The sequence below is a fragment of the Alligator mississippiensis genome, chromosome 2, assembly GCF_030867095.1.
Source record: "Alligator mississippiensis isolate rAllMis1 chromosome 2, rAllMis1, whole genome shotgun sequence".
NCBI lineage: Eukaryota > Metazoa > Chordata > Crocodylia > Alligatoridae > Alligator > Alligator mississippiensis.
Genome location: NC_081825.1, coordinates 254412188 through 254424996, shown reverse-complemented (window position 1 = coordinate 254424996; position 12809 = coordinate 254412188). Strand labels below are relative to the sequence as shown.

The 12809-nt window shown below is 41.2% G+C and overlaps 1 protein-coding gene across 6 annotated transcripts in view; it reads right to left on the bottom strand.

Moving 5' to 3' along the window:
- The window catches only part of AKAP6 (A-kinase anchoring protein 6), a 471560-nt gene that overhangs the window by 288407 nt on the left and 170344 nt on the right, over positions 1–12809 (bottom strand). For all 6 annotated transcript variants that reach the window (XM_059723036.1, XM_059723037.1, XM_059723034.1 and 3 more), the window contains one exon: positions 7582–7833. In XM_059723036.1, coding sequence (XP_059579019.1) covers positions 7582–7833 — 252 coding nt within the window. The remainder of the gene's footprint in view (positions 1–7581; positions 7834–12809) is intronic.

Below are 12809 nucleotides of genomic sequence, written 5' to 3'. Positions count from 1 at the left end.
ATTAGTCACTGAGTGGGAGGGGATTTGTGGAGTCAGAGTATGTATGGCAATGGGAAGTGACCATATCCAAGTCTTATGAATCCTATGGTTTCCCAAACCCAAGAACTACAGAAAGAGTCATGTGGAGGGCTCCCCTCCATGCTGCTCTGTGGGCCACTGATTGATTGTTCTTAGCATGAATCTTCCTGGAGCCAAATGGCCATAAAGCACTTTAAATGGTTAAAAAAATAATTTCTGTATACATCCTATGTTTCTACCAGGAGATTTGCTGCTCTCCTGATAGAAACTAGGAGCATACAAGTGTTCCTTCAGTTTCTCCCCAGGAACATGCCCCCTCCAGAAGAAGATCTTTAAGTTGACACCTGAAAGATCTCCTTTGTGAGAGAAGCTCTCTTGTAAAAATTACACCTGTATGCTTTTGTCTTGGACTGGTTTGGGAGGGGAGGGGAGCAGTTACCCTGCTCCCTGCCTTTTCCCCAAAACAAAGACTGCCTGGTTTTGTGGACAGGCTTGGGACTTAACCCTCTATTCCCCCTCCCTCCTAAATGAGCTTGGGAGGGGAGGGAAGCAGTTGGGCAGTGTTCTCAACCTGTTCCCCCAGACCAGAAACTGTCTTGTCTGCAGAAGAGGCTGGGGACTTTACCATACTGCTCTCACCACTGCCATTATAAACAAAGTGGGATGAAGGAGGTTGCTCCCCACCTATTCCCCAAGTGAAGGATCCCTGGGCTATGGAAGATGAAAGGAGTCTTTCCCTGCCATTCAACTCCCTCCATGGATCAGGAGGAGTGAAAGAGCTAATGCTCCTCATGCCTTCCCCAGACTGGTAGTGTTATGTTTGTCCCATATGTAAATGACTGCAGCCACAAGTGTGAAAAGGAGCACTGCCAGCCTGGTAGGCACAAAATATACTGGAAACAAAATAAAACTGAATCGACATTGGCATTAGCAGGTTAAACAGAAAGTAACTTTAGGTTTACATATGCATATTCAACACATTCATGCATCTCACAGGGATCAATCACCCTAGTATGGTGAAGGTATGGAAAGCAAGGGAAATTTTCCATTGCTAGAAATGAATGCCTATTCATAGCCATACAATATCACAAATCCAAAGGGGACTTTGTTTTTTGTTGCACGGTGACGTATCTTCCAAATTAAGATTTAAAAAAAAAAAAAACTTCTTTCTGTTGAAGACCGTAAATATAGACAAAGGAACCACAGTCTCAAGTTGCAGCAAGGAAAGTTTAGGTTAGATATTAGGAAGAATTTTCTCACTAGGAGGGTAGTAAAACACTGGAACAGGTTGCACTGAGAGGTGGTGGAGTCTCCATCCTTGGAGTTTAAGACCTGGCTACACAAAGCTTTGACTGGGATGATCTGGTTGGGGATAGTCCTGCTCTGAGCAGGGGGTTGGATTAGATGACCTCCTGAGGTCCCTTCCACCCCTAATTTTATATGATTCTATGATTCTTTGATTTTCAGAGTTTTGCTCACAGTCTCACATTAGAAGCTGTTGCCAGCATCTAGTTTTATATAGCATTAATTTCTGATGACATATCTCCAGGGGTATCCACAAGGTCAGTTGAAGATAGTTCTGTCCAACTCCTACGTGCTCATTCTTCTGCATCCTCCAGTCAGAATATTTTTTATTATTAGACTCCTCCAGTCTCAGGAGAGGGAACAATCTTGATTTGTAACTAAGATTTTAAGTCAAGTCAGATTTCTGTTATATGTTTTTAAAGTGGATTCCATGAGTGACTTGGAACGAGCAAAAATGGCAGAAGAAAAAATACATTCAGTTTACAATTTCCCTCTACATTTTGTAATACATAATTTAGTGTTCCAGAAACAAGGCAGGGCTCAGCTATTAGATTTACAGTATATTTCAAATATGAATACTCACATAATCCCTAAATCACAGAGCTTATTTTTGTTCTCATTCACCATGATAAGCACCTGGAGTAATGCCACTGAAGTCAACTATTTAGAGCAAAAAAGATCAGCACAGCAAAGGAGAATATCAAAAGAAACTAGAAAACTTAAAAAAAGAAAAGAAAACCAGCATTTGCTCAAGTGCTGTCATTAAAGTGCAACACACAACTTAAAACATGTCATGTCTCAGTGTTCTAGTAAGCCACTTCCAAAGAAGCTATTTTTAACAAATGACCAATGGTCAAAGCTGGTGTAATCTTAACAAACACAGGTTTAAAGATCGCCTCCTACAATAACCAGATCAGACAACTTCAAAACTCTTTACTCAATACCTATGAGCCTCATGACTCAAATAAGTTGTTAGGTTCACAAGAAAGCACTTGTACTGGACAACAACAACAAAAGAAAAAACAATACCAAAAAAAACCCCAAACCAAAAGAACCCCCCCCACAAAACCAACTCAGGTTCAAGAGTTCTTTACAAAGAATTGGCTTAGAATATTTCAGCTAGAACCTAAATCTGGTAGTTTTACTGAAATCTCATATTGAATATATTCCAGCCATGTGAAGAACTGATTCCATAAATGGTTCATCAGCAATAGCCAAAAGTATAGTAAGGAGTTTCTGTAACACTACCAGATCTTCTTGGGGTTGTAGTTGATCCAACAGTGACAGCTGTTATAGGTGCAATTTTCCTTATAATCTTGAGGAGACATTTCTCTTGTATAATAATACCTTGTAACTTGTATAGTAATACCTTGCATAAATCAAAAAGGCTTTCCAAGGCCCAAGGGGCCTCCCTTGCTGCTGTGTAATGAACTTCATTCCTTCATCTCTTAAAAAGATGTTTATTAGTATGAATAAACTTTACAATCATATCCATAAACCATCCTGCTTGGTCACTTTCGAGAACATCTTCCTAACATGGACTGCATCATCAGAGGAGCAATATCACAGGTGGAGTTGATGTCAATGTTGCCATTTTTATTTTAGGAAAATATTACATTTAATTACACACAGTTGTCACAGCTCTCAATGAACATTCCAGTTCAAAATATTGCCTTTTTAATGCATTACACCACAGCTTCATAAATGAGGGTTACATTTTATGGAGGTATATGATTTATTAATTTCATTACAAGGCTCAATCTTTCAAGAACATATCTAATGCTTAGGCTTTCTCTTCCCACTAATGTATCCTGCAAAGCTTGGTTAGTTTTTTCCAGTACCCCCCCTTGAATTAGTGTATAATGCATTTTTGCACTGATTGAATACCTCAAATAAGATCATCTTATTTTAGCTTTCAGGGAACTTCTTTTGAGAATGTATATCCTCACTGCACCTATCCCTTCTGCTATAGTAATTTCTATAGCACTTTAGAGGTTGTCATATTTTAATACATCCCTGTAGTATCCTTCTCATACTTTGTACCTTGCATCTACTTGAGAACCCCGAAGTGGCAGCAAATGTTTACTGTGACATTATAAATGCTTTTTGAAGATCTCTCATTAATAAAGTGCACAGATCAAGGTAAAATGATTGCTATAAAAGAACTTTATGTGGAACCTTTGATAGTGTAGGCAATCCCAAGGGAGATGGATCTTCAGATGCTATAAATGGGTGTAATGCCACAGAATTCATTGAAGCTACACCAATGTACATCAGATAAGGATCCAACCCAATTGTTTGCAAAGGAAGGGCAATAAAGTAGGAATGTATGAAACCACCTGTTGTGCTTTACAGATTGTGAAATGAAGCTGGCACATGAGTATCACGTAGACATGCAGTTTCTGAAGTTCTCTCTAGGCTTTGATATGGACCAGAAAATGAAATGAACTGAAGCAAATTTTGGAAGAACTTTATGACCCTCTGCATCTTCTCTGCCTCTTTATTCAATTACAATTCATCACACATACTACATTAAACATCTCTTCCTCCCAACGTGTGCAATGGGCAGATGTCTTTTCTTCAGTTTGAGCAATTCTAACCACCTTTCACAATCATGTCAGAAGATGCAAAATTAGGGGAGCAAGACCGTTGGCTACTTACCCACCACATTCAGAAGAAAGGAAATAGTAGATGACATATCCGAATTCCAGAAGATACTTATAGGTAAGAGCATTTGGTGGCAGAGAAAGTGGGGGAAGGACTAGGAGACTGTTGGATATTAGGAGGAGAGCGATTATGTAAAGGGAAGCGTGACTTGGATGGATGAAGGCCTTTGAGCCTGCCCAAGTAACCTCACTGCTTCAAACTTACATGTAAAGACCTAAACAGGTAAAATTAAATCTTGATGGGAAGTATGTGTTGGAAAATAGTCCTGCCTGGGAAAGGGTACTGGCAGAAACATCAAGGAGAGGGTAATAAGAACTATAATTCATGAAACAGTTGTCCAATATTTATGTAGAGCACTGCATACATTCATTACAAAAGTATCTACTTCATGCTCACCTCATCAATACTAACATGGTTAAAATGCAGAAAGTAATTGCCAGTGCTGGAAACATACCCAAATGATTAGAGGATTGGGAAAAGGAATGTGTACAATGAATGTATGTTTATACCATCAGTTGTATTAAGCTATTTAGATTTTAGTTTTAAAAAATTCCAAGTGTTGCACCATGATATTGCACGTCTCTTTACAAGCAGCCAGGAACAGTAGTAAAAGATCTTAAATCATTTCCAATTCACCTTCAGTATACATTTGAAAATAGTAGATCAGTGATTGTCCACTAAGTACCACAGCACCCTGAGGTGTCTGTCTCAAGATCCTTTCAGAGGTACTGCAGGGTGTTATGCAATGTTATCACTGTTTGGTGTGCAAACATGATTCAAGAGCTAAATGTATAGATTTCAAATAGGAATCCATAGTGTTAAAAGCAATCTGACCTGTTGTGTTCTTTCTGAGTTGTCTGCAACCGATAATTTACTATATTATTTTTCTGTAGTAAAAAAAAAAAAAAAAAAAAATCAAATGTAAACCAAGAGCTGACATTTTCCAAGGGGTGATTTGTGTCTATGAAAGTTGAGAACCACTGTACTAGACACCTGGAAATAATGTTTCCCTGTTTAAAAATGTGGACCTACTCTTGCTGTATCTAACTCCTATGATCCTGAAAGTGATATAGAGAAGAGGATATATTTTGCCTTTTGGGCTTTTTGTTTACGGATTTGATACCCCTGTAGGTATTGCAGGGTTACTTCTTTGGACAGTTGAAATTGCTTATTGTGGAAGTAATCACTAGAACACCTACTACTCTCAAATACTTTCATTCAGGCCTCCCCTACATTCAGTCTAGACAAAAATAGATAGATTTAGTAAGGCCAGACTTTATAAAGATACACAGCTGGTTTGCCTCTGCCAGACCTGAGTGGGTCTTTTATCAGATCTTGTCCTTTTCTCCCAGATAAGGGAAAGAAGATTTCCAAGCATCCTAAAGGCAAAATTAGCCCCTCAGGTCATGGCCTTCATTCTAAGGTGGGTGGGTGGGCAGAGTAGAATTTCCCCCTGAAGAAGGCCAACCATTTTTGAAGGGACAGTTTTTGTAGCAGCTGTAATGGGATCCATGCAGGTCACTTCCTACTTCTTAACATCTAAGAGTACATGCAGATATTACACTCAGATCAAGATAACTATGGTTAGATCAATCTGAGTTCTGATCTGAAAAGTCATTTGGGGAGGTTAGATTGGGCAAAAATGGCAGGCCCTATCTAACTTACTTCATCTCCTCAGGTGAAGTAAGTTAGATCAGGAATAGACTAGCCCAATCTAATGAATGCCTGTAGCTCTGGGACTGGGAAAGCCCAACCACTTGCCCCAACCCCAAGGCTGCACTCTTCCTATGCCCCCAACCTGACTGAGCTACTTTAGCACCCCCACCCCTCCACCCTGAACAGATAACTCCCCTGTGGACCCCCACTTCCCTGCAGGCACACTACCCCACCCCACAATCCTGCCTGCCCTTTCCCTTACCCCAGCTTACTTAGACTGGGATCCTAGCATGGCTTCCGGTACCAGCAAAAGTGTGCATGCGCCAGATCTGATCTATAGTCACATGGCGAAAAGTAAGCCATGTGATTGTAAATTAGGTATGGCAAACGTCCGCACATACCCTGAATCAACCCCTTTTCCTTTGTTTTGAGATCATCACATTCAGTCTTAATGATGACTTAGCTCCCTTTCGCTACTCTGGGAGAGCTAATAGACATACCCTTCCTTAGGGGTTTCAAGGCAAGGTTTATAGCAACAGCGAAGCTGGAATCTGAAGTAGCACCAGAGACAGGAAGGAAGCGAGGGTGTAGAAGGTGGGCATGAGCATGTTAGGGTATTTGTTTCAGGACCTCCTACTCTCCCCTGTTGCAAATACCTTTATAGAAGAAATAAAAAATAAACCAGCAGGGTAGCACAGAAACCTTTATAATTTATTTAAAGAAGAAAAGAAAAGATTTCTTTAAGATCTTGGCATTTGATTTATTTGAGATTAATGCATTGCATAGATTTTTAGAACCAAAGGCACTGTTAAGATTGCCTAGTCTGGCCTCTTGATTGATACAACCTGTGGAATATCACTTTACTGAACTAGAGGATCTCTTTTATACAAAGTTTTCATGATTGTTGATAATAAAGAATCTGCCACATACCTACTCAAATGTGTTTGAAATAAAAAAGTTGTGCATATTTTTAACAGAGCTAAGCTGTTCTTATCTCTGTTAAAAATATGCACAACTTTTTTATTTCAAACACATTTGAGTTCACAGTAATACTTTAACGTTTAACAACATTTAACTCATCTACCAGTACTAAATTGGTTTTTCAGCTAAAGGCAATCCAGTTAAATACATCCCCATATGAAATATATGCTTGTTTGGAATCATATTCCACATCTGCAACTAAAACAAAAAAAGTCTGTGGCCTGTTGTTTAAAGCAACGTTGACCTAGCCCATCCATGTGCAAATGAACTTTTCACACACAAATCTGGAGCTAAGCATGAGTTTACAAAATTTTGATCTGAATAAAAACTTCAAAATAGTACTGTGTCCAGATCCAGGATTTTGAATTTAAAAAACCCTCTCTATGATATCTTCAGTCTGTCTGTATAAAAATAATGGAATTGTGGGACAATGTTGCTTGCAATGTTAAAATGTGCTTTTGAGAAGCTGGCTCTGTGGTCCTACATTTTAATTTGATTCAGCCAGAATGAAGACCAATGGAGGAAATTTAAGGTAAGAGCACTTGCTACAGGGCTATCAAACTGGTGGCCTGCAGACCACATGAGCTCTGTGAGTAGTTAAAATGCAGCTCATGGCCTCCTGCAGTTGCTTTTCTCATTTCTGTGGAGGAGAAATTAAGAAGGGGAGCTGTGAAATGTTGGTGCTACCTGGGGAATATGGGGAGCCATGCACTGCTTGGCATGGAAGAATCCCAGAATGTGGTGGGGAATTCACACAGCCACGCTCAAGTTGGACAGCTCTGACCTGCTAAATTAGTCTCAAATATGGTGGTCACTGGGATGAATTATACGTGCAAACTGTTTTACCAATTTCTAAGCTAGTAACAGGGTAGATTCAGTACAAAGAGTTCAAGTGCTATAATGTGAGCAAGGACATCGTTTTCAGAAGTAAATTACTGCATTTAGTTATACTACCTCCTTTGTCTCCTCAGAAAACGCTTGCAGAATATCAGTCTGCCTGGTGTAGTTTCCATTGGCATCCTGTAGTCCCTGGAGGATGCGTTCTCTCAGAACCAGAACAGACACACGTAGCTGGTGCCAGAGTAGTTGCACTGTATGGATATCGACTATCACATTGACAGAGTAAGACAGAAGCTTCAGAGAAAACTCAGTCTCTAACAGAGCATGAATCTGTTCAACATGATCCGAAATATCTTCACATATATCCTGTAACAGAGAAGAAAAATATATCTTCAGCCACTGGCATAGCCTTATAAAGATCAGTACTAGGCATATCATTTACTTATTAAATGCAGTAAATATGATTTCAGACAGGGAGAATAATGTAATTATTGCATCCAGACTTCTCTATTTATTTTTATTTATGGCAATGCTACAACAACTGAACCAGCAGCTGTCCTGTTTGGCAGGAGTGCTCACTGAGTACAGAGACAACATGAAATAAGTGGAGATGGTACAAGATCATATGAATCAGAAATAGAAAAACAACATTGTAAATATGGCATCCTGAAATGCAGGGACAAGAATGCAAGTGATAAGAGTGTCCCAACTGATCTCTATCCTCAATTATTTAAAATGTCAGTATATACACAATTTGATTTCTAATATGTCCAATAAAATGCTTTGGAGAAAAGAGTAAGTAGAGGAAAGGTGTTAGGAGAAAGGGAGTAATTATATTTTGTGTTCTGAGGAGAAAGGAAAGGCTGGGTTACTCGGGGGGGGGGGGGGGGGCACAATATTTTGATGGGGTGGTATCCTCCAAGAACAATAACTAGATTCTTCAGTAGTCTAATCCTAAATCCTCAATAGAATAGTATACTATATGCATAATGAATGTGATGGCAGTTACCTTAGAAAAATAGTATAACTTAAAAGAATACTTGGACATATACCTGCTGTTGAACAAGCAATATATATATATTTTTTTAAGTAGAACTAGTAGAACTATTATAACATATCTGAAAAAGTGTGATGTAGACAAGTAACCAAATGGGGATAAGCTACTGAATAAATTATCTTTATAGCCTAAAGAATTTTCTTGAAATCTCTGGTGCATATTTAAAAATAGCATATTCATCTTTCTTAAATATATAAATAGTACCAATATAATAAAATAAATAGTACCAATATAAAAATCAGAAGAAAATCATAATTTTTAAAGCATCTCAGACTCTCACTTCATAAAACCAATTGTCTTGAAACTCTATACTTATTTTGATTTCTAATTTTGGGAAATAATAATATAATAATGCATTATTCAGCATAGCATAATGACATGTTATACCCTTTTTACCAGCTAAGCCTCAGTTCCTTTAGGTACAGTAAAATTCATAACAGTGATAGGTAAATTGATAATTTTTTAGTGTAACTTTTTAGTAACTTTTAGCATTCATAAATTACACTAGGTCCTCTTAAATTGTATTAAAGAATTATCTTTAATAGTAATAGATAGTAGTAAGTAGGGAAGCAGTGATCTGGAAGAAATATACCCAGGGTGGGCTGGGGAGAGGAGGGGAAGCCTTCTCATTCTTCCTGAGCAAGTAGGGCAATTGTCTAATTACTTCAGGTATCTGTACATGAATACACAGAGTCTGGGAAACAAGCAGGAAGAATTGGAAGGCCTTTTATAGTCACAGAACTATGATGCAATTGGAATACCAGAGACCTGGTGGGAGCTCGCATGACTGGAGCACTGTCATGGATGGGTATAAACTATTCAGCAAGGACAGGCAGGGAAGAAGAGGAGGAGGAGTTGCTCTTTATGTAAAAGAGCTTTACTATTGCTCAGAGATGCAGTCTGAAACTGGAGATAGGCCTGTTGAAAGTCTCTGGATTAGGGTCAGAGGGAAAGCAGCAAGGGTGATGTCACAGTGGGTGTTTGCTGTAAATCACCAGACCAGGAGGATATGGTGGATGAGGCTTTCTTCAAACAGCTAGCAGAAGTTTCTTGAACACAGGCCTTGGTTCTCTTGAGCAACTTCCTGGTACAACTGTTGGAAAGGCCAGCTAAGGGCCACATTCTTCTTGACCTGCTGCTCACAAACAGGAAAGAATTGGTGGGGAATGTAGAAGTGGATGGAGCAACTTGGGCAGCAGTGACCATGAGACGATTGAGTTGAGGATCCTGAGGAAAGGAAGGAAGAAGAGCAGCAGAGTAAGGACCCTGGACTTCAGAAAAACAGACTTTGACTTGCTTAAGGCAGGATACCCTGGGAGGCCAGTCTGAGGGGGAAAGGAATCCAGGAGAGATGCTTGTACTTGAAAGAGACCTTACTAAGGGTGCAGGAATGAACCATCCCAATGAGCAGAAAGATTAGTAGAAGACAGGCTTGCCTTATCACGGAATTCTTCAATGAGCTAAAACACAAAAAAGAAGCTTACAAAAAGCGGAAACGGGCAAACTACTAGGGAGGAATATAAAAGTATTGTTCAGGCATGTAGGGACAAAATCAGGAAGGCCAAAGTGCAACTGGACTTACAGCTAGCAAGCAATGTGAAGGATAACAAGAAGGGTTTCTAACAAGTATGTCAGTACCAAGAGGAAGATCAAGGGAAGTGTGGGTCCTTTATTGAATGTGGGAAGGCAACCTAGTGACAGATGATGAGAAAAAGGCTGAAGTGCTCAGTGACTTTTTCTTTTCAGTAGGGGTGCACCGATAGAGATTTTTGGGGCCGATACTGATATTTAAAGAGGCATACTGGCCGATACCAATCCGACATCCAATACAGCTGCCTCCAGGTGGTAAGTCCAGTGTGGTGGAAGGGGAGGGGGGAGGGAAGGGATGTGGGAGGGGCAGATCAAGGCCACCCATGGCGAGGGAGGGGGCAGGCGCTGCCTGGAGAGGTGGGGAGAGGGCATGGGACAAAGCCGTGGCTCATGGGTTGGGGGTGGCTCCCGCTGCTGCTTGTATTCCAGGAGGGAAGGGGGAGGGCGTGTGCCTTCCGGATCTGCACAGGGCTGGGCGGGGCGGGGCGGCAGCTGCAGGGTGGAGCCAGAGTTGGCGCTGCGTGGGGCTTTTCTTGACGGGCTCAGCTCAGAGCAGGCTCTGGCAGCACTGGAAGGAGGCTGCAGCCAGCCCAAATTTCGCTGCACCTGGCTGCAGCCAGCCCAAATTTCGCTGCAGCTCCGCTTCCAGCCCTGCACTGCCACCCAGCACAGATGCAGCTTTTCCCGGCACTTGGGTGGAGGCAGCACGTTCAGCTGTGGCTGTGCCCTGTTGCGTGGGGCTGGGAGTGGAGCTTCAGTGAAATTTGGGGTGGCTGCAGCCTCCTCCCAGTGCTACTGGAGCCTGCTCTGAGCCCAGCCCCCACTGAGAAAAGCTGCACAACTCCAGCTCCACCCCGGAGCTGCAGCCCACCCTGTACTGCACAGATCTGAGGGCACACGCCCCACACCCTCCTGGGGTGGAAGCAGCGGCGCGAGCCACCCCATCCCACAAGCCATGGCTCCGTCCTTCGACACCCCCCTCCCTCACCGCGGGGGGCATTAATCTGTCCCCCCTATGCCCCTCCCCCTTCCATGGGAGAGCTGTCTTACCAGCTGGAGGCAGCTCTCCACGCTGCTGACTCTGCTCTGTTCTGCGGCTGCTTGCAGCACGGGCATTTATCAGACAAATTAAAGGCCCCATAGGGCCCATATCCAATATAGGCAATTTTCTTCATATTGGTAACGATCCAATATCAGACCAATGTATTGGTGCACCTCTACACTTCGGTCTTCACAGGCAAAGTCAGGTCCCAGACTACTGCACCTGGCAGCACATTTTGGGAAAGAGGCGAGCAGCTGACAGTGGTGAAAGAACAAATTAGGGACTATCTAAAAAAAAAAAGTAGGCATGTAGAAGTCCATGGTACCAGATGCAATGCACCCAAGGATGCTGAGGGAGTTGGTTGATATCATTCCGGAGCTGTTGGCCATTGTCTTTGAAAATTTGTGGCAATCACGGGAGGTCCTGAATGATTGGACAACACTGAGCTCTTATTGTAAAGAAGGCTAACAGCATGCTGGGCTGTATTAGTAGTATTGAAGAAAGTGATTATTCCCCTCTATTCAGCACTGGAGGCCACATCTGGAGTATTGTGTCCAGTTTTGGGCTCCCCACTACAGAAAGGGTGTGGACAAATTGAAGAGAGTCCAGTGGAGGGCAATGAAAATGGTTAGGGGCCTGGGGCACATGACTTGTGAGGAGAGGCTAAGGGAACTGGGCTTATTTAGTCTGGAGAAGAGAAGACGGAGGGGAGATTTAATAAACAGCCTTCAACTCCCTGAAGGGTGGCTCCAAAGAGGATAAAGCTAGACTGTTCTCAGTGGCAGGTGACAAAAAAGGAGCAGTGATCTCAAGTTGCAATGTAACCATGCATAGGCCTGTGCAGCATGAGCTATGGGTGACAAACAGCACTATAACTTGAATCAAACACGTGATCCAAAGCATAACCAATTGTAGGGTAAGTGTGGATGTCAGGTGTAGCCATTTTCAGTCAAAGCTGTAGAAATATGACTGAACAACAAGCTAAGGGCCTGTATCCTAAATATTCTGTATTACAATTGCATCCTAAAACATTAATGACTAAGGTAACCAAATGTATTAATTGTTATTTTGCTATAATAAATATATTTTTACTAACATGCTCAAATGAATATAGACACAAAGCCAACCTTGAGGATGGAAATAGCAAAGCAGCCTTATCAGAACACAGTTAGTAAATAACTGTCCAGGGGCCAAAAAGCAAGCCATAAAGAAGATAAGAAATCTGTCCTTCTGCTGTCTCAAAAATATACATTTAAATTGATTAACAAGATCTCTTGTGGTAGAGACAATTTATTTTATTAGACCAGCTAAATAGTAGCAAAAAGGTTGGGGTCTGAAAGCTTCCAAAGAATTTTTTTGCTACTATTTAGTTGGTCTAATAAAAGATATTGCCTCTACCACAACAGTTTTGTTTGCCTATGCTTTTAGACCAACATGGCTAAAACCAATAACCCTAAAGGCTGATCAGAAATTCACAGCTACACTAATGATTTTTGATCACACCCACAAGCATTTATTTGTCCAACACCTAAGCTCTGTCTACAAGAAAACTGTATCACAGTCCTTCATATACATCAGAACTGATTAAATTAGATCAGTGCAAGTGTGCATACAGACACTGCTTTGTTTACATGAAAAAAGTGTAGAGGTTTA